Source organism: Molothrus aeneus, chromosome 23, assembly GCF_037042795.1.
Source record: "Molothrus aeneus isolate 106 chromosome 23, BPBGC_Maene_1.0, whole genome shotgun sequence".
Classification (NCBI taxonomy): Eukaryota; Metazoa; Chordata; class Aves; order Passeriformes; family Icteridae; genus Molothrus; species Molothrus aeneus.
In genome coordinates, this window is record NC_089668.1 from 875,972 (window position 1) to 898,379 (window position 22,408).

Genomic DNA, 22,408 nt, shown 5'->3' on the forward strand with positions numbered 1-22,408 from the left:
GAGAGCCCCTGAGCCCCAGCCTGTGACTCCTGTGCCAGGGCAGCACCTGCCCTCCTGCCTGCTCAGCCTCGGCTTCCTCAGAGCAGGCAGGAGCCGCAGGGGCAGCTGCCAGAATTCCAGAATTTGGTGTGTGCACACCCCAGCAATGAGTGCAGCACCAACACACCCACCTGGCAGGGTGGTGACACCTCCTGCCAGCTCCTGCCAGCTCTGTCACAGCACCAGCACCTCTCTGCACCTGCACATTAGGGTGGGAGGGCTGCAATCAAAGGGGAGGCAGCTCGAAACCAAATCAAACCCCTCTCTGTCACTTCTGACTCTTGCTGACACCCTCAGCTCGAAATTGCTGGTTTCAGCCTGACTGTTCTTGCTCTGAGGGAGTGTTAAACCAAGAAAGCCTCACAAGAAACCCCTGACAGAAACCCTGCTGGAAATCCCCAGGGCTGGGAGCAGCGGCTTTGGAGCAGGACCCCACAAACCCAAGTGTGCAATGAAATCCCCTCCTGATCCTGCCCCAGGCTGGCTGGGGTGGGGACACCTTCACCAGGGACCAGAACAGGGACCTCAGGAGGAATCCAGGGCGTCTGGGGACATTTCCGAGTGTCACAGCAGCTCTGGTGGCAGGGCCTCTGCCCAGAGCTGTCCCTGAGTGGTGACTGGGGAGGAGAAGCAGCAGCTGAGGGGAGCAGACAAAGGTTCATCTCTCCCTGAGCTGAAGGAGCTGTGCCACCCTGGATTTGCTCTTTTGTGCAGCAGAAGAATGGAGAGAGGAGTGTGGGCAACAAGGCTGCTCTGTTCCTGCTGCCACCCACCCCAGAGAGCACCAACCAACATTGACTTCATTAACACAAGGCTGGGAAAGGTGCTGGGTGGAGAGGAGCTGCCATTGGTGCTTTTGCCTTCTTTTGTTTCTTCTTTTCTTAATTTTTTTTTTTTTTTTTTGTGGGAGGTGACTCAGGCTCTAGGAAGAAACTCTGCCCCAAATGAAAAACCTTGGGGCCAGGTGTTTGCAGGCTGGGGATCTACATGTCCAAGCCCAGACTCACCTGCACCTGCCTCTCCCAACACCTGAACCAGTGGCCTAACCCCAGCACTCACCCAGCCCCCAGAGCTTAGCAAAAGTCTGATTTTCCAGAGGGGAGCAGCTGTGATGGGAGGCATGGAGAGCACTGCCTTCCCTCAGCCCTCTCTTCCCAAAATAGCCACCATGGAATATCACAGGCCAGACAGACTTGAAGGTCTCCCAGCTGCAAGTCTGTCCCTTGAGAGCCTCAAAAAAAGCCACCAAAGTGATGCTTCAGCAGCCAAGTAGCTCTGAGTGGGCTCTGAAATAGCCTTGCCTCAGGAAGGAGAGCTCCTTCCAAAGGCTCTCCTGGATCCAGCACACCCTCTGTGCCTGGGCATGGAGAACAAGGACCCTGCAAAGGCACCCAAAGCACAGGCTGGACTCTCCTGTCCCACCAGCCTTGATCTGGGGTCCAAGGAGGAGCTCAGGGCTTTTGGGGAGGTGAACACCAGGATGCCCAAGCAGCAGGAGATGGGAGCATCCTCGCCAGGATCTCCAGCACTCCCTGATGTCAGGGTTCAGCTCAAATAAAATTATCCTTCCACAGGCTGGCTGGGGTTGGAAGGGGCCTTAAAGATCATCCCCTTCCAACCTTCCACAAGAAAATTCCTTGTGCTGTGTCCCCCCTGTTTAGAGCCACGTTCCCCTGTGATTGCCTTTACCCTGAGCCCAGGCAGCCCTGCAGCAGCAGAGAGCTTGGGGAATGTCATCTCTAATGCCCTGGGCCCCAGGGGGGCTGGTGCTGCCATTTGGCAAGGAGCCCTTGATGAAGTGACTCAGCTAGCAGAAACCAAATCCTTCATTTCCAACAAAGCCATTTCCAACCCGTACAGTGACGCTTTGTGCCAACGCCTCAGATGAACAGCACGAGCCATTAGGAAGATATCAGACTTAATCTTGCATGCAGCAGGACTCTTTAAATGCCACAGAACAGGGGGTTTAAACAGCTCTTTGCTAACTTTAATAACAGAGTTTACAACTGAAAAGCAAGAGCAGAAGGGGGAGGAATTTAGATCAGCACAATGTAAACCCAGATCAAAAATGAAAGGTCTTGACTCCCACTGTTCTTATGTCAGATCGTGTTTGTCAAAACAGAAATTAGTGCTGAAACCTTGTTTGGAATAAAAATTAGGATGCAGTTTCTATGAAACATGATGAACTTGTTAACTGCCAAGGCACAAGGGGCTCTGGTTGTTTACCTTCACCTCCTGGGGTACAGGGGGGAAAACACGAGATCCCTTCCCTGCTTCTGCTGGGCTGAAGGCTTCAATTAAAATCAGTGCCCTGGTACAGCTGGAGTCTGAAAAATTCCCATCTCCAAGTTCTGCTTTTCCTGTTCTTTTTGGTCCTTTTTCTCCATGACAGGGCCTGGAGAGCAGCCTGAACTCCTGACATTTATCCCCAATGTGTGTGAGAAGCCTGGGAGCTGTCTGGGACCGCGCCACCACACAGCTCCTGGCTGGTGGCAAACTGTCCAATTCTGGGAGAAATCCACACAGAGACGTTTTACACAGCTCAGGATTATCTTGGCAACCAAGTAAACTGTGAAAATCACTGCAGCTCCTTGAAAAATCTGCCCTGCAGCCAAGATTTGCCAGTCCCTGTGCAGAGCGCTCCAGGCCAGGCACAAGCAGAGGCTGGGAGCTCCTGAGCTGGGATCTGGGCTTAGGCCAGAGCTCCCTGTCTGGCCTTTAGCTTCTCTTGCCAGCCAAAAAAGCAGGAGGAATTTTCCTCAAAGCATGAAAAGAAAGAGGGTTTAAAGCAAGAGAATGTGATGGTTAGAAAAATGAGAATGAATTTATCCACCATGACCCGGTGTCTCTGCTCTTCCCAAGCACTTTGCAGCAGCCATCCATGCATCCATGCATCCATGCGTCCATGCATCCATCCATGCATCCATCCATCCATCCATCCGTCCACCTCCCCTCTGGAATGGTGCAGGAACCCTCCCCACCTGTTGATTTCTTGACATTTCCTCCAGCACTCCCACCAGGGCTGGGCACTGGAGATGAACTCCAGCTCCAGGAGGTGTTCTCCAGGGGAAGATCACTCTGCTCCCATTGCAAGGATCAGATGTCAGGGATCCCCAGGACAGGGCTGGAACCACAGGTTCCAGCTGACAGAAATTAAACAGAAAATCCAAATGGAATTGGGAAATGGGTTTGCTTTGCAGGAGGAAAGAAAACTGCTCAGTTAAATCCACAATCACCTCATTACAGTCCTTCAGCTGCCTGTGAGTGGTACCTACTGCAGATGAAAGCAGAAACATCAGACCTGAGCTCCAGCCCTGCCAGTGCCTTATTTATTGAGTTTTTTGTCTGGGAGCCTGATAGCTGTAACACAGAGTAACTACATTCCCTTTATTTAAGGGAAACTAAACAAATTACATCTGAGCAACAAGGTAGCAGAAGCCAGAGATAGAGGGGACAAAGAAGCAGTCCAAGAATTAGAAAAGATCTATTTCTTTTTGTATCAGCACATTCTCTTGCAGAGTTAGGGAAAAAAAAAGTCCATTAGCTTCTGAGCAACCTCATTTTTCTCTGCTTTCCAAATAAACCACTGCACCTACACTTCAGGGACCTCATCAAAAACCACTCCGTGGCCAAGGTTATTTTCCCATCTTCCTCTCATTAATCTTCCTCACTCTCCTCTGCAGGTACTGGTCAAAGGGTCACCCCTGAGTGCTCTCCATGCCCTGATGGGCAGCAAAGGCCACCAGGCAGGGTCACAGGCAGCTCTGTCCCTGTCCCTCAGCTGGGAGCTGCCATCCATGGGGGTCTCAGGGTGACTCTCTGTGCCCCACCTCACACCCCAACAAACCAGCCCCCATCAGCCCAAAACACAATTTCCCCCAAACCAGCCCCCATCAGCCCAAAACACAATTTCCCCATGATTTCAGTCTCAGTTCTGTCTCCTCCCCTTCCCCACCCTGGTACATTCAGCATTCCCAGGTTGCTGGCCCTGCTTTGCAGTTACCAAGTCTTCAGCTCTCAATCCTGGCCCTGAGACGTGGATTTCCACACAGCTCCAGAGGAAATAGGGATCCACTGGAATCCCATGCATTTATGAGCCACAGGACGTCACTCACACCATGTCACCCTCTGAGCTTCACACCCAAACCAGCTCCAGCCCCCATCCCGTGCTTGCAGGGTGCTAAAGCCACATTTCCCCCAGCCAAGGAAAGGTCAGGGGCTGATCAGTGCCTGGAAAGATGCTCGGGAGCAGCAGAACAATCAATCCTGCACCAGGCTGGGAGGCAGCAGAGCCCCCAAAGCTCCACTGCCAACCCAGGCTGAGCCTCCCACCCACAGCACAGGAACTCTGAAGGCTGGCATGAGGGAAATCACCCAAACACCTGGCTCACACACAGCTCAGCCTGCTCTTTGCTGTCAGCAGGAGAGCTCTCCCAGGCTCCTGGGAAGTGCTAATGAGTGCCAGCTCCACCTGCAGCACGGAGCAGCCTCGGCATATGGGCTGCCCAGGTAAAGCTGGCAGCAGACAGGCAGCTTCAAGTGCCGCCTTTTAGGCTGCTATGATCAAATTTAATAGAGAGTGTGTTCCAGCTGGGGAAGAAATGGCTTTTTTGGATTACAATCCACTCATGTTTTTCAAATATCAATTTCCCCTGGAGAATTAAGGCTATCGTTCAAGCTGGAGCAGCAGTGGCAGCTCTGCCCTGATCCAGTGATGGGTGGGAGACACAAAAGAGAGCTTGGGCTCGTTCAGGGATGTGAGAGGCTGGGGGGTACAGGTTAGCAATATCCTTATTAAGCACTGGGGAAAGAGGAGAAGAAAGGTGTTCAGCTCAGAAGTGAATCACTTGTCACAGCACCAGCCCCTCAGATAAGTTACTGCCTTCAGAGGGATGGGAGAGCAGACGTGTGATAAGCACCTATTGCCAACTGATTCTTAAATATTTAATACTTGGCAGCACTCCCCAGTTTAATCCTCTTTCCCCCAGTTCCTCCAACCATCTTTCAACATTTAGCGATCCTCCAACAAGCAGCTCCGCTTCATCCCTGCACGGCTCCAGCACCTCCTGGAGCTCAAATCAAACCGTTCCTGTTCCAAAGAGCCAGGGAGGAGGGGAGGCTTGCCCGAGGCTGCCAGCACAGCCCCTGGTGCAGCAGAGACACTGCAAATCCACCCTCCACGTGCCTCCCATCTGTCTCCCGTGACACACGGGCAGCTCTGTGGGCCGGGGAGAGCTCAGCAGGAAATTGGAGGCGATAATCGTTCAAATGCTCCGCTGGGAAGGAGCTTCCCTCCTGCTCTCGGGCAGTGGGGCTCAGATGCTGGCCAGCAGGGGTAATTGCTTCTGACAAAGATGGGTCATTTGACAAGGCAGGAGCACGGCTGGGAGGAGCAGTTCAGGGAGGTTAAGCACAAGACAACAGCTGGGGCAAAGCACTGCTGGTGCCTCCCTGTTCTGGGTGTTTGAAATTAATTTTGGAGTGGTTAAAGGTAATCTGATTATAGTCAATTTATTGCTCCCCCACAGACCTCCTGGAGGACCTGCAGCATTTAATGTGAGGGGTCCCAACAGGCCCATTAGAGCAAACACACACGTCCTACCTGCAACTATTATCCTGCTCTGCCAGAGCCACAGGTAGCAGTTAATGAGCAGAGCTGCTAATTCACCTCACAATTCAAAGGGGAGATGCTTCATTACAACAATCAGAAGAAGGTGCCCTTCTGCCTCTCAAACACACTTCCCAAAAGTGGCAGATGTGTTATGACAGCACAGCCTGGAGCTCCTGACAGTGATTTTCCCTCAGATCTGATCTGGATGGGCTCTGCAGAACCAGCACCACGTTGGAGCTGGGGCTGTAAAACCACTCATCCCTGTGGTGGCTTTATCCCCAGCCCAGCCCAGCCCAGCAAACATCACCTTCCAGAAATTACCTGGCCCTTAACACCAGCCCAGGTGGGAGAGAATTCAGAGATGAAGAAACCAAACCAGCCTTTGCCTCAAAATGAATAAACAGATTAATTGTGCTGTTCAGTGTGGGGCCTGGCCACCTGCTGAGAACCCATGAGCTGGGCTGGGAACCCTCATAACCATCCATGGGAGAATCTGAGCACATTTTCTCTGTGAATGCAGTGGGCCAGGAGAATGCAAATGCTCCATTACCACCAGCACAAACACATTAAGGCACAGAACTCCATCACTTGGGACCATCTGTCCCCGTTCTTCCCTTTCTCTCCCATATTGTTAAAGTCACACCAACGAGACCCCAGCTGAAAGCCTCCAAATGCTCTCCAGTATGCTGCTTGACAGGATTAGATATCAAAATAATCCCAGCAAATTGGGGAAATAGTCAGGAGCAAGCAGGATGCGGTTCAGTGAGGCCGCACGGCGCGTCCTGCCCCGGGGCCAGCACAGTGCGAAGCAGAAGGGAGAAATGGTGAGGAAACCATTCCCAGGCTGCAGCCCAGGAAATGCAGCTCAGACCAACCACTTCCAGCTCAGACCTACCATTTCCAGCTCAAATCGAGGATTTCCAGCTCAAATCAAGGATTTCCAGCTCAGATCAGCAATTTCCAGCTCAAACCAGCAATTTCCAACTCAAATCAACAATCTCCAGCTCCAATCACCGATTTCCAACTCAAATCAACAATCTCCAGCTCCAATCACCGATTTCCAACTCAAATCACCAATTTCCAACTCAAATCACCGATTTCCAGCTGAAATCACCAATTTCCAGCTCAAATCAACAATTTCCAGCTCAAATCACCAATTTCCAGCTCAAATCAACAATTTCCAGCTCAAACCAATGACTTCCAGCTCAAACCAAGACGTTGGAATGCTGGGAAAAGGAGCAAAGCCCACCCCAAGAAGAACAATAATGCCTCATCCAAGAAAGGGCACAGAGCCTCCCTCCAGCAGCATTTGGAGATTGCAGAGGGCCCAGCAGGAGGAATGTGAGCTGCAGTTAAAGCTGGGGAGGTCTGAGGCTGAAGGCTGGAGGAGGCTGGAGATGCTGAGGGTAAGAGCACCCAGCACATCCCCAGGGAGAGGCCAAGGAGTCCCAGCTGAGTCCTGCAGAGAGAGGGGTCAGCCACCAGGAGCAGCCTTAGAGCATTGAGGCAGAACTGTCCCAGCTTTTAGGGAAGCACTGAAAGGCCCCTGGCTGCTTCTCTGTGTTCTGCTGCTCCCTGGGATGAGTGGGAACTGCAGGACTCCGAAAAGATGCTCTGGAGAGGCAGCAGAGTGATGCTGAGGGAAGGAAAAGCTCCATGAAATGTTTCCTGCTGGCTCCATCCCCTGCAAACCTTTCCCAGAGCTCCCTTAGTGACAGGGAACATCACAGCTACAATTTGGGATGTACACACAAAAGTCAGGAAATTAAAAATGCTGGTTCCCACAGCAACCAGGATGGAGCCTGCCAAGAGAGAGGGAATGTTCTAGCCTAGGCAAAAGGTGTCAGTTTTAATGCCTGGAGGTGACTTCCACTTCCAGCTGTCTGAAGGAGAAGTCCATGAAAGCTCTGCACTCCTGCACAGGCAGACCTTGATGCTCAGGTCCTTTGTTCCTGGATTCCCTCTCCTCCTGGCACACACAGCACAGCCTGGGGCTTGGAAATGGAGATGAACCAGAGCTGTTCAAACCCAGCCCTGAATGCTGGGATCCCCCACTTCAGAACTCAGGGTTTGTGTTTTCCCACCCCCAGCTCTGCGAGGAAACCACCCCAGAGCAATCCTGTGTTCAGAGGAAAGCACCGTGGAGAAAAACAGGAATGAATTGGGTGTTCTTAACCCTGTGTTTGTACCTGAGAGGTAAATTCTGGGTTTATTGAAATTAGTAGGAAACAACCTCTGCCTTTAGAACTTTCCCTTGAAATGCTTTCATTTCCTGCACTGAACTTTTTCTTCCCTTTTTTTCCTTCCCTTTTGGAGCTGCATATAAAGTGTGGTAGGGTGCAGAAGTGGTGTTGGGAATAAAACATCACAAGGAGGATGAACAATTTTAGTCAGTCCAGAAAAAAAAATCCTCGCCGCGTTTCACACTGATGCCTCAAGCAAAGGCTGAGGGATTTCCTTGAACCTCCAAAAAAATCTTCTCCAGAGACAGGAACAATCCTGGGAGGCTAAAAGGAAGCACTTCGTGAAAGCATAAAGGTCTTGCAGTGATAAATGCCTGCCACAGCATTCTGAGCACACAGAGCCAGCCCCAGCAGGGACAAATCTGAAAGCTGATGTCCTGAGGGAGGGAGTTAAACCCACTGATTAAGTGAGATAAGGGACTCCTCTCCCCCAAAAATGGCAGCAGAGATGGAAAAAAAAATCAGAAACAAGCACCTGGAGAAATTACAGAGGAAGAAATTCAGTAGCAGGACCCATTTGATATATGATCTCCTGGAGGTGAATGGAAAAATGTCAAAATCTAACACTAATCCAGATGAATATCCAATGAGATACATAATGAGGGTGGAAAGAAACCTCAGCAGCAGCACAAAATGATGTGATAAAGCATTAAGTTCTAAATGTGAAATCCAACACAGCAAAGCCAGTTTGGAACCTGCTTAATCTCTTCAGAAGTTTCAGCAGTAGAAACCAAGTGAATTAAAACCAAAGTGGGTTTTTTTCCCTGTACAATTTCCATCTCTTCTGAATAAACAAGGGAAAGCTAAAACACAGAGGGATAAAGGTAGAAACCCACGAGTCTCGAGGTATTTCCAACATTAAAAGGCATAGCTAAAAGCGCATTTTTAAAATATTCTTAACCTTCTCTGGATTTTATGTAGCTCCTGGTAGTGCAGGAGGGGCTGTGGCTGCAAACTCCTCCTGGAATAGAGCTGGAGCCAGAGAGGGGTCAGGCTCTGCTCCCAGGGAACAGGGATAGGGCAAGAAACAGCCTCAGGTTGTGCCAGGGGAGGTTTAGGTTGGATAGAGGGAAAATTTCTTCCCTGAATGGGTTATCACAGCCCTGGAAATGCTCAGGAGTGTCTGGATGTGGGTTAGTGGTGAGCACAGGGCTGCTGCTGGGTCACTGCTTGGATTTAAATGCCCTTTCCAACCTTAATTCTATGATTCTGGCAAGAACCTCATCAAGAATCTGACTGCAAGCAGTGACCAGAGACACCTGGCCCTGAGCATCCCAAAATCCACCTTCAGCCCAGGCAGGGCAGTCAGGAGCCCCAGGTGGGGCATTTACCTCCCTAAGGAATCCCAGACTGGTCTGGCTGGGAAGGGCCCTCAAAGCCCAGCCCATCCCCATCCCATCCCATCCCATGGATCCCATCCCATCCCATCCCATGGATCCCATCCCATCCCATGGATCCCATCCCCATCCCATGGATCCCATCCCAGCCCATGGATCCCATCCCAGGTTCCCAGTGATCCCCAGCTCCCTGGAGCGGGTGCTGGATGTTTGTTCAAACCAGCTGGAAGTGCCAAGCCTCCAACTCAGCTTTTGCTGTGGAGCTGCCACCAAAGCCTCCTAATCCAGAGCTGGATCTGTGAGCAGTCCAACTCCACCCACCCTCAGCTGGCTGCCTTTTAATCACACGCTCAATATCTCTGAAGATTAGACAATTATTTCCGCATAATTAGTGTCCAGAATGAGGCACAGGCAACATCCATAATGGGGTGCTTAAAGAAAATATTAAAAGGAAAGGAGGAAAAAATCTTAAAGACGAGCTCACTGTGTTTTAAAATACACTCAGAGCCTGAAAAAAGGATTAAAAAATAGCTCCAGCCTGATTGTTCCCTGCGTGCTGTGCCACGGGGCTGCTCACGTGTGGCTTCCTCCTCATCTCTGCCTGCTCCTCTCTCAGCTGCCCACAGAGGCCCCACGGAACCCTCCCCACTCCCAGCTCAAAGCAATTTTCTCCCTTTTCCTGCTCCCATTTGCTGCTCTAATGGCTGTTTTTCTGTTCCTTGTTTTGTTTCCTCCTGCCCCGTTTTGCTGTGCGAAGCACTCCTGACAAATCCCACGGCACCCTCTGCTCCTCCCAGGCCTCATTAAGCTCCAGCCTCAGCTCGGGGTCAGTGGAAAGTTCAGGAAGCTGCTGAGGAAGCTGGGCTGATGGATGGAACTCGCCCAGTTTGCTGCTAGGGCAGCTTGGGTGTCCAGAGTGCCCCAGTCTGGGCTCTCCCACCCCAGCCTCTCCACCCCCTTCCCTTCCCCTTCCTGACTTTATTTCCCTGCTAAGATGCAAACCTAAGATGAACCCACTCTGTTCAAATGACATTTGCTCAACAGCCACTGCCCTGCCCAGCCCCAGAGCCAAGGTGGCCTCATTTGGAGGCCGCTCTTGAGACATTGGGGATTTTTTTCTGGTTAAACTTTTTAAATGAATAGTTCAAGCTGAGAAGTCAGCTGAGCCACTGTAATCAGCTTAAACCCCTGTTTAGGGAGGGGTTTAGGGCTCAGCAGAGCCCTGAGGTTTGAGCCACCACTGCCAGCAGGACCCAAGGTGAGAGTGGAGTGGGGACAGATCTCCTGAAGGATTAATTAGCTTGGGAGTGATCTCAAAACAGGGGAAAAAAGCCCAAACAGGGATTGATGTCAGCTCCAACACGCAGCCAGACTCCAGTGAGCTTGGGATTTGGAGGACATCCTGATTCCCTGCTTCCTGCTGCCAGGAAATAAGTTTGTTGCTGCAGATTTCACTGACATCAAAAGCCAAAGTCAACTCAAAATGCCCTCCTGCATTTCAAAAATGAAAATTATTCATCTGGGGAACATTACACATGAAAAAGACAAAAAAGATGATGATGCCAGGGAGCAACAGAGTTCCAGCAACATCTTCATTACAAGGTATTTTTCTCTTTAAAGAGCCCATGGAGTCAAGAATCCAATGTCATGTGCAATAGGCAGCAGGCATAATTCAGCATAGAAATTAGGAGAGCCATTATTATTATTATTATTTTAATCACATAAAAGGACTCTCCAGGGTTTTGCAATTTTGTGATCACAGGGAAAGAGACCCAGAGACAGAAGAGAAAAGGTGCAGTAAGTGATTGCACAATTGGAGGTTCCCATTTCTCTTCTGGTGGCCGGGATATTGCTGAATTAATATTTTCATTCAATTATCTCTGTTACATATTCACAGACCAACTCCTGTTGCTTCTAACCGGGCTGGGTGTGTTTGCTGCCTGCTAAATGCTGGAGAAGGAAGCAGCTCTCTGGGAAATGTTTGGCTCAGCTGGCCAGACTGGGGGCACGTGGAGATTTTGGGGTCCAACACCTGAGCTGGCAGCCCCAGAGCAGGTGCTGGTAAAAGCTGCTGTCACAGGAGCTTCTTGGGGGTGTTAAATCCACTGGGGATTCCTGGGATTTCCAGTGGATTCCTGGAATCTCCATCCAGATCTGAGCCTGGCAGGTCACAGTGCCACAGGGCAGAGACAAAGTCTGGTGGGATCTGCCAGGCAGAACAAATCTGAAGGTTCTGGACCTCAGGACAATCAGCTGGGTCCTTTCCAGAGGCTTCTCTGGATATATTCCTGTGGTCACTGCTTTTCTTCCCCTTTCTTTGTCCTTAGAGCCAAACCAGCCCCATTTCCAGGCAGCTGAGGCCAGTGACCTCCTGTCCTCAAAGCAAACAGCTCAGCCGAAGTCAGAGCCCAGCACGCAAACACAGCCATGGATTTTCCAGGAATTCCTCCAGCCTGGGCCCTGCCACCAGGCAATCAAACATGAGAGAGCCCTGCTGCAGGGTGAGGTGCAAACACCTGCAGAAATTCAGTGCAGCTGCTGGCAGAGCTGTGCCACCCCTGCTGCTGGCCTGGCAGTGCCCTGGCTGTGACACTTGGCACTTGGAGCGCCTGCCTCACTGTGCTGCAGAAACCCAGCATATGCTGAGAGGAGCCATGGCTGCAACGAGGCAATTCATGATCTCAGGCATGATATCGAGTGGGGAAAGAGGGGAAAAAAGGGGGGAAACCTGGTTAAGGTTTGCTATTTTTAAACTAAAATTAATAAACCAACATGCATTTAGGTGGTGAGAAACGCCTAACAGCACAGCAGGGTTCCATATTTACTTGCTGTCACTGATTTCAGAGCAAATTGGCTCAGGGTATAAGTCAAAGAAAGATTCTTCTGTTGCCAGCACTGCACACTTCAAGAGATATCTGAAAATCAGGCTTCTCACCTTATCATTGTTAAAAGACTGTGCAATCAAAATGTAACTGACAATTCAGCTGATGCACGAGCAGAACGAGGTGCCAGCTCACTCTCCCATAGCTACAGAAGCTCTGTAAAGCTATCAGGATTTTAAAAACATTTTGTCAGAAAAATAAGTGGCTCTGACAGAGCTGGGGAGTGGGCAGAATAATAATGCAGTGCTCTGGAGCTCAGGGTGACAGGTGCATTTCAGGGGCTGTGGCACACAGAGCTGCAGCCCTGCTCCCAGGGAGCCAACCCCTGCAAACACCACTGAATTTAATCCCTCCAGCACCCAGGGCAGCAGGGCTGAGGTGGCTGAGAAGGGTTAAAATAACTGCATCAGCACTGGGAGCAGAATTTGTACCTGCAGACCTCCAGCCTCACCCTCAGCCTCAAGCTCAGCTGTGCCATTTTGCTTAAATGTTCCTAAACCAGCTCGTTTGGGGTCTGGTTTGATCAGTGCCTGGCATTCTGCAGACAACCCTGAACCTAAAATTAATGAATAATAATTATAATAATAAATATAAATAACAAATATAACAATAACATTAATTAATAATTAACCTCCCCAAGCTGTGCAGCCTTTAGGAGCATCTGGAACCTCGTGATGTGGGGTTTGCTCCAGCAGAGATCGCCCCTCACCCTCTGTGGGGCACTGTGCCCACTCCCATGGCACCATTTCCAGGGCAATCATCCCACAGCTGAAAGCCTAAACCGTGTTTACCCCACTGGAGGGCATGGGCTGGGCTGCTCAGCGTGGCACTTCTTATCACAAGCACCACTGATGAATAATTAATGCTGATGAAAGGAGCACAGCTTGTGGGTTTAAGGAAAGGGCTCTCGAGCTGCAGTGATTGTAAATGACAGCAATCACAGGAGTTCTGTGCAAATAAACTCAGTCCAGAAACGTGGGAGAGGCTTGATGAGAGAAACAGGAGCTGCAGAACACCAAGCACCAGCAGGAACGTGAGACCAGGTCCCCAGATCACAGTCCAGGAGAGGGGGGATGCTGAGAACACCTGGGAAACGGCAAAGTTGGGTCTCTGGAGAGATTAACAGGGCTGGGGACCCAAGTTTTCCTACCTGGGCAGGAAAAATGGGGAGGGAGGCTCTGTCCTGGCTGCCAGGAGCAGCAGGACACTCTGCAGGAGCAGAATTCAGAGTTCATTTTTATCTCTACTTGGACTAGAGGGAATATTTGATCCAGAGCAGCTCCCCCCAGGCTGAGGCTGCCAAACTGGAGGCTCCAAGTGAGCAGCAGCACATCCACAACAGCAAAATCACCCTTCAGGAACTTGATTGCTTCCCATGCACGCAAACACGCTCCAAAATAGCCCCAAAAAGGTTCCTCCCCTCCCACATGGCAGCAGCTGCAGAGAAATCTCAGCTTAATATTGACATTTCCAGCCTGGAGAGCACCCAGTCTGCCTCCTTCCCAGCTGGAGCTTGGGATAAAAAGCCACTGGGAGTGAGAGGAGGGGGAATGGGCAGCAATGCAGGGCCACAGTGCCCTGTGCTGCCTCCTCAGAGTCTCTGAAGGGCAGAGGGACAGGGGCTGCACCAAGGGATTCCCTGATGCTGCCCTCCTTTAGAGGCACAGCCAGGAGCAGGAAAAGCCTATTGAAAGGCTGAAATGTACCATGTAGCTGCTTTTCTGCAATTGTCTGCAAATCCTCGTGCTCCAAAGCATTTTTCTTGAGAGTGCTCACAGGCACACTGCAAACAAGCATAAGTACTGTCAATTGTTTTAGCATGATAAATGCATTTTAAAGCTTTCAATATTTTTGTCTGTTTACTGGCACACTCCTTGAGGAATTTTGACAAGCTTGCCAGAGTGGAAGAGCTGCAAAATGCTTCAGCTTGCCCTGAACTCCATGCAAATTCTCCATTAAAGAACCTGGCTGTTGCTGGAGGGGCTGAAAGAGCAAAGCAAAGGCCAAACCCACCCAAATCAGTGCTCCAGGCACAGAGGGGCTGGCCAGGGGCAGGGGCTGCTCACACCCAGCCTGAGACAATCCCAGACCTCCTCCCCTGAACCTCCACAAGGGTTAATGGGCTTCCCTGCAGCCCAGCCCAGCTGTGAGCCAGATGTGCCTCCCCACCCCTCAGCAAAGGACCTGTCCCTAATGTCCCATCTAAGCCTGCCCTCTGTCCCTTTCAAGCCACTCCTGTCCCTCATAAATGACCTCTCCATCTTTCTTGTCCTCCCTCAGGTCCTGGAAGGCCATAACCAGGTCACCCCAAGCCTTCTCTTCGCTTCCCTGATGGTGTCAGAGACACCTGGGGCCATTTCCACCTTCACACTTCCCTTCCCCACACCTCAGCCCCCAAAGCTGAGCAGGATGAGGGCTGGGCTCCACACAAAGCAGAACTCCACAGGCTGAAAGCTCCCCCCAGGTCCTGGAGCTGATGTGGAGAAGGAGCCGGGGACCTACAGAGTGCAAAACAGGATGGGAGTGTTCTCCAAAGCCCCAGTGCCACCCTCTGCAATCAGCGCACGGGTGACCTGCCCACGGAGGGACTCCAGGAGATAATCCCTGCACACACATCCCCTGGAAAGGAGCCCAGAGCCCTCTGCACAGCAGGAATTCCCCAGGGATGGGAAGGGAAAGGAAAGGAAGGGCTCAGGGAGCAGAGCAGGGAAATGCTCTGAGTGCAGAGCAGCAGAAAGACAATTTATATCCCCAAAAGCCAACAAATACCCCAAAGCCACAACAAGTATCCCACCAGAATGAGCAGGGGAACAGCACTGGAAGTGGCTCCCATAAAAAAAGGTAATCTGCTGAAGAGTAAAATTATACAAGCCAGTTAGCACAGAGTATAAAGAGCTTTTAATATTGATTCACTCAATATTTCATGGAATTCACATCTTGCTCAACAGTGAAGAAATGAGAGAGAGAAAATGCTCAATTTGGTCAGGTCCTGAAGCCTACAAGCCCAGACAAATAGCAGCATTGTCAGCTCTGGGCTGGCTTCATGTTTTAATAAAGACACTTTCATTTTAGCACATTTGGTGCTGGCTGTGCACAGAGAGGAGCCGCAGGCTGGGACTGGGAGCTGCCTGCAGGGATGAGATCCCAGCCCTGGGACAGGCACAGCACACAGACTCACAGCCTTGCTGCTCACCAACAGCAAGAGAGACAGGGTCAGAGCTGTGACAGGCACCTCCCTGCCCTGCGCACGTGGCTTCCAGAGCTCAGGAGAAGTGGAATTGCACTCACCAAACATGTTCCCGATGTGGCCGTTCTTGGTCAGCGGGCGCAGCTCGTTCTTCCCCAGGGCATACTGCTTGTAGTTATCCCAGGCAAACTTCATCATCTGCGAGGGCAAAAGGCAGTGAGAACAGTCAGCACGAGGGAGAATTTCCACACCTGAGCTCTGGGAATCCATGGCAGGTTCCCACTCACTGCTAAAGCCATGGCCCATTGATGATAAAATCTTAATTCCCACTGAGCACCAGGAGTGGGTTAGGGTTAGGGTTAGGGTTGGGAAGTCTCCAGCTCATCATTTCTGGGGAAGAACCTGGCACACCTCTCACCAAAACCCCACAATTCACCTTGGCCCTGCAAACCACGTGGGATTTGTAAAAAGCTGTCTCCACCTCTGAATGTCCAACCTTTTTCAGAGAGTAGCAGCATTTCAGAAACTTTGTTAAAATGGGCTAAGAATGCAAGGCCAAAGCTGATCTGTGCCCAGGTACAGGGAGGAACTGATCTTAGGGACTGCACAGAGGTTTTCATTCTGTTAATTGACAGAATACATTCACAAAGACCAAAGCCATGACATTTTGTTATCTTCTATCAGAACTCCACAGTGCTCTCTTCAGAGAGCTCTGCACAGGGGCTGGGTGACTTCTGAGCAACCCCTTCCAACTCAAACAATTCCTTTTGGGATGTTTGAGCTGTCCTGCCCGGGCCCAGCACCCTGACCTTCCCCTGAGGGCTGCAGGGCAGTGCTTGTGCAAGTTCCAACACACACACACATCCCAGAGCAGCCTCTTCTGTCCTCCTGTCCCTCTGGGAGGCCAAATTAAACATGCAAGTGTCCTTTCTTCACCTGGGAGAGACTGGGGCTTGTCAGCTTCCCAGGAGTGCCTGAAATCAAGCTGCCTTCTCTGACCCCCAGCCTGACTCTGAGCAGCTCCAGCCCCAGCGCTGCACTGACCTGAACACCCTTTGATTCAATTCCTGGCAAAAAAAAAGATAACAAAGGGCAAGAGGGGGCTTCAGAGAACCAGCCATGTTCTCCAACCAAGATAAGAGAGGTCTGAAACGCTTCCCTCAGACCAGGCTTTTGAGGGAACACGGCAGTTTAACAAAATCCTTCCTGCACAGAGCGCTCCTGGCCCATGGCTGCAGCAGTGCTGGCTGCTCTGTTTCAGGATCAGAATCACAGGCTCCCTTGGTCTGAAATTCCTCCTGAAATTCCTCCTGTCATCTCAGCTCTTACTCTCCCCTCCAGCTGTGTGTTTCACAAACCCAACATCACAAGCCCCTGGCAGTATCCTCCTTAATTAGCACAAAGCCACATCCCCAGCTTCCCCCCTCCTTTTTAAACATCAAGCTTCCAAAGCAAAGTTTCCTGGAGCTGTTCAGATGGAGCAGGATAAACATTTGCTGAACTGATTGTTAACACTCAGGCTCCAACACCACCAGGAGATGGAATGCTGGACAAACTAATAAAGCCAATTTGGGGGTTAAAAACTCAGTGTGGGACGAATCAGTGAGTGGAGAACTAAATAATGACCCAGGGAGGGGGAAGAACCCCTCCACAAAATGCACTCAAGCATGTCCCAGGCATATGCCTCGGGGTGCTCACTTTATTTTTGCCAAATCTCTTTTTGTTTTTGTTTTTTTTTTCCCCAGTGGCAGCAGGTTCTAAATGGGAAGCTCTCATTCTCCATGAACACACACCAGGGTGAATCTGTGAGGAGCTCTGGCTCTCTCTGGGCAATGCAGAGCAATGTTGAGTGTCAGAGCTTGCTGCTGGAGCTGGCAGCAGGAAGGATGGTGTTTGTCAGGGCAGCACAAGGAACCAGCCAGGCACTGCTCTCAGCCAGGGCTGGCCATGGGGACCCACCCTCCTGGCACACAGGGAGCCTGGGCATGCACAGGACGTGGAAACGATTCTAAACGTTCCCTAAAACTCCTAATCCTGAGTCAGCCTCGCTTTAAGCTGAGTATGAAATTTGAAGTTATTTCCTTCCCTCAACTTCTTTAACCTCTCCAGTGCAGAAGGTCCAGGGTGAACCCACCCAGGTGTGCTGGCACAGCTCCCTGAGGGTGCCCACAGGCATGGAAACCACCCAGGCTTCCCTTCAGCCTCCAAGAGCCACATCTACAGGGAAAATCCCCTCTTCTCCTGTCTCCTCACCAAGGAGGGACAGCCTGAGGCTCCCCAAAGTGCCCCACGTCCCCCAGGATGGAGCCAACACGTGCACCCCTCATCTGCCTCTCCAACCATTTCAGCTGCCTTGGCCACACTGCTGTGAGAAGCTCCCCAGCACAAATTTCTGTCCCAGGCTCTGGCTCTGCTCAGCCCTGAGCTGATGCTCTGGGGATGGCAGTGCTGCCTCATGGAGCTGCCAGGCTCCCTTCAGGTGGAGCACACACGGTGCTGGCTGCCTTGGAACCCACCCTGCAGATTTGGGAGGCAGGATGCAGAACGTGGCAGCTTTTCATCTCCCAGCATCCCCGAGCTTGCCTCTCTCCACTGACAGCTCCGAAAAGCAGCAACTGGAAAAGGTGAAGAGCCAAAAAAGCATCTGCACCACTCTGCCCGTTCTGGCTGCCTGCAGCTGCCTCTCCAGCCCAAATTTAGCACCTCAGCTTCCAAAGCACTGGAGGGATGCAGCAAGGTCCTGAAAAGGGGGGCTCCACATTCACAGCAGCTTCCTCTGAGCAGAGAACCCAAACTCCAGGCTGGAAGGGAAGGGATGGATGCAGGAGGGAGGGGAATGTGTGTGGTGAGGTGTTCCAGGCTCATTTCTGATGAGCCACCAGGATGAGAAGTGAATATTTTATGAATTCTGGTCCTGACACGTTACAATACATCAGTGTTAACATTGTGCCATTTTGCATTTGAAAAATGGCACTGGAACCACAAAAATTATGGAAATAGATCCATAATTTCAGATTTTGTTCTCAGCAGCGAGCCATCTGCCACCTAACAGACAATTATCTATTTGGGCCTGGTATTCTAAGCACTCTGGGTCTCAACTGATTTATAGCAGAGACTTCCAAATTTATAAGTTAATTTGTCAGATTGCTCTTTTTCCTTTCACCTGTAAGTCACTTGTTACTTTGGAGAGTTTCAGCTGCCCAGCCAGGCAACAAGCCTGTGTTAAAATCAATTAGAAATGACAAAACTGACCTCTGAAAACCTGCACTATCATTTTCACCACTTAGATCCCTATCTTTTCCTGTGCTTTGCTCCATCCAAACCCAAAAGGGACCTGGCTTTCAAGCCCACCTGTGTTTCACAGAGGCAGCAGCAGAACAAAAAGCATTTAGAGGATGCTGTGATCCAGGTAACGAGGAAATGGGTCTCAGGATAAAAACTTGACCAAGAAAGTGTTTTCACTTTGAAGAGATGTGCAAATCTTTAGCACATTTAATATCTAAACCACTCCAAACCTCTGGGTTTATGCACTTGCAAAAAGCAGAGAGATGAGAGGGGAAGAAAAGAAGAAAAAGCTTCCCCCACCATCACTTGCCCTCCTTTTGTAAACAGGGAAGATTTCCAAAGGCAGAGCATTCCCAAACAGCTATTTGATTAGTTTTATCCATCTAGACTGGGATAATTAGTAAATGCTTAAAAGATGAAACCTAAATATACCAACCAATCAGCCCCTTTCAAGCACTTCCAAGGAACATGACACAAAGCCATTATCTACACAAGATAACCACTTCCCTGGCTCTTCAGCCTCCTTCCTTCAACTTCCCTTCAAACATTCCCCTATAAAATATCAAAGAAATTTCCAGTTTGGGTTAAAAAAAAAAAAAAGGGCAGGGGGGTGAGTGTAATTTCAATATTTCTTTCTCCATTGTATTCCTAACTTGTTTTTTCCCCATCTCTCTTCCTTTTCCTGCAGCTGGAAGCAGATTATTTGTGCTGACAGTTTCCAAAGCAGGACCAGTTCTTTCCCACCTTTAACCTCCTTGCCCCACAGCAGCTCTGTGCCACTTTGGGTCTTTAAGCTGCAATAATGCCATCTATTTTCCCCTCCTGTATAAAACATAATGTGCCAGATGAAAAGAAAGAAAGAAAAAAAGGAACTGTCAGTCTTGTAGGAAGAAGTCTGCCTGAACACATTGGAATAACTCATTTCTGTTTGGAATAATGGATGCATTTTTCCCTTATCAGACTTGCATAAACCTGTATAATTCAGGATCTGCAGAAAAGGTAATGAAACAGCATCATGTTTATTTTGTGTTGCTGCACATGGAGATATAAATACCCAGGCAAACAGCAGGGCAGAATGCTATAAAAAGGCTGGAATTCATTTGAAAACCTTTAATAGAAAGCTGAGCAACTTCTCAGGTTACTTCTCTGGGCCCGTGTCCCTGGTAATGCTTTTATGTAACAGCAAAATGATAACAAAAAGGCTGTGTGCATCTCCAGAGCATGGAGATGCTCCATTTAGGCAGACACTGATAGCCAGAGCCTCCCTCTGGCTGCCTCTAAAAGCCTGGGAGTGCAGAGCAGGAGGAGCTGCAGCTCCAGGGACGTTACCAAGCAACCCCCTCAGATGGACACCAACATTGATAATCCATCCTAAAGTAATTACACTTTATAATTAAAGATTACAGGAAAGCCAATAGATCCCAACAGGAACTCCAGCAGTTTAAAGGCACCCTGGCTAACCTGCCTGTTTTCCAGCAGCCATGTTCTCTCCTGCTGGGATGGAGCACTCAGGAACTGCAGAGATTTCCATTTAATGGGCCCTCAAATGCTGCCAGCACCTTGGGATGTGGTAATCCAACATCCCCTCTCTCCTCCCACTTCAAATCAATCTCATCCCTTGGACTGATGGCCAAGGGCTAAAACCTGAGCCTGTCACTCCAAAGGAAAGCCAGGAGAGCACAAGCCCAGCTCCAGCTCTTTCCTCTCCACTGGTGACTGACACATCCTCTGGGCACCTTCCACTGCTCCTCAGCTCCTCCAGCTAAAACACACTCAGCCCTTTCCTCCCAGAGACTGGGCAGGGTGGAAACACCCAGAGGGAGCTGGGCACAGAAACACCCAGAGGGAACTGGGCACAGCAATGTCCACCCAGAGGGAGCTGGGCACAGAAACACCCAGAGGGAACTGGGCACAAAAACACCCAGAGGGAGCTGGGCACAGAAACACCCAGAGGGAGCTGGGCACAGAAACACCCAGAGGGAACTGGGCACAAAAACACCCAGAGGGAGCTGGGCACAAAAACACCCAGAGGGAGCTGGGCACAGAAACACCCAGAGGGAGCTGGGCACAGAAACACCCAGAGGGAACTGGGCACAGAAACGCCCAGAGGGAACTGGGCACAGAAACGCCCAGAGGGAACTGGGCACAGCAATGTCCAGAGGGAACTGGGCACAGAAACACCCAGAGGGAACTGGGCACAGAAACACCCAGAGGGAACTGGGCACAGAAACACCCAGAGGGAGCTGGGCACAGAAACACCCAGAGGGAGCTGGGCACAGAAACACCCAGAGGGAGCTGGGCACAGAAACACCCAGAGGGAACTGGGCACAGAAACACCCAGAGGGAGCTGGGCACAGAAACACCCAGAGGGAGCTGGGCACAGAAACACCCAGAGGGAACTGGGCACAGAAACACCCAGAGGGAACTGGGCACAGAAACACCCAGAGGGAACTGGGCACAGAAACACCCAGAGGGAACTGGGCACAGAAACACCCAGAGGGAGCTGGGCACAGAAACACCCAGAGGGAGCTGGGCACAGAAACACCCAGAGGGAACTGGGCACAGAAACGCCCAGAGGGAACTGGGCACAGCAATGTCCAGAGGGAACTGGGCACAGAAACACCCAGAGGGAACTGGGCACAGAAACACCCAGAGGGAACTGGGCACAGAAACACCCAGAGGGAACTGGGCACAGAAACACCCAGAGGGAACTGGGCACAGAAACACCCAGAGGGAACTGGGCACAGAAACACCCAGAGGGAACTGGGCACAGAAACACCCAGAGGGAGCTGGGCACAGAAATGCCCAGAGGGAGCTGGGCACAGAAACGCCCAGAGGGAGCTGGGCACAGAAATGCCCAGAGGGAACTGGGCACAGAAACACCCAGAGGGAGCTGGGGACAGCAATGTCCAGAGGGAACTGGGCACAGCAACACCCAGAGGGAGCTGGGCACAGAAACGCCCAGAGGGAACTGGGCACAGAAACACCCAGAGGGAACTGGGCACAGAAACACCCAGAGGGAACTGGGCACAGCAATGTCCACCCAGAGGGAACTGGGCACAGAAACACCCAGAGGGAACTGGGCACTGAGCCTGAGCTCCCTTGGTCCATCAGGTTCTCCTTAAACACAAGATCAAGGTTCATTTTCCACACCCAAAGCAGCAGCCTGGGCACAGAACTCCTCCCTGGGGCTCCACTCTTCCAGGAGGATTCTCACCCAAAATTTCCATCCCTGTCAGCTCCTGCCTGCAAACACACCAGCTGAGAGTTCAGGGGGAGATGGCAGATAGAGGAATTGCTTGCTACAGGCAGCTTTATCTGGAAAAAAATGTAACAGAGCAATTCCAGCAACAGGTGAGTGGGGCTTTGCTTTGATTTCTTTCTGGCAAACTCCTTCTCAAAGCTGCATGGGTGGATTTTTCTGCCATCAGCTGCTACCACAGCTCACCCTCTCTTGCACAACAGCCAAAGACATTGCTCAGAAAACTGATCTCCATCACTGGAACAACGGGGGAATTCTTTAGGAATTGAATAAATCACCTTCCAGCGAGTCACAATATAAAAAAAAAATAAGTTTTAAGCTCTCCTTGCTGTTCCCAGGCAGCCAGGTCAAGGTGAGCTCTCCAACACAGACCTGCAGAGCCAAGCATTCCCTGCCCAGCACAATCAGGGAAAAGCAGGACAAGAAGCACTGGGAGGACAGAAAAAAGCACTGGGAGGACAGAAAAATGCCCAGCACAGAGCAGCCCAAGGTTGTCAGTGTTAGTGGCAAGGACAGAAATAGAACTCAAGAGTCAGTCCCTGCTAGGAAAGCTGAATGGGAG

At 50.8% G+C, this 22,408-nt stretch overlaps 1 protein-coding gene across 10 annotated transcripts in view; it reads right to left on the minus strand.

Annotated features, from left to right (window-relative positions):
• MAN1C1 (mannosidase alpha class 1C member 1) overlaps positions 1-22,408 on the minus strand; it is a 56,311-nt gene that overhangs the window by 20,174 nt on the left and 13,729 nt on the right. For all 10 annotated transcript variants that reach the window (XR_010784968.1, XR_010784965.1, XR_010784964.1 and 7 more), the window contains exon 3: positions 15,401-15,497. Coding sequence is in view for 1 of the 10 variants with exons in the window: in XM_066565000.1 (XP_066421097.1) it covers positions 15,401-15,497 (97 nt within the window). In the remaining 9 variants the exon portion in view is untranslated. The remainder of the gene's footprint in view (positions 1-15,400; positions 15,498-22,408) is intronic.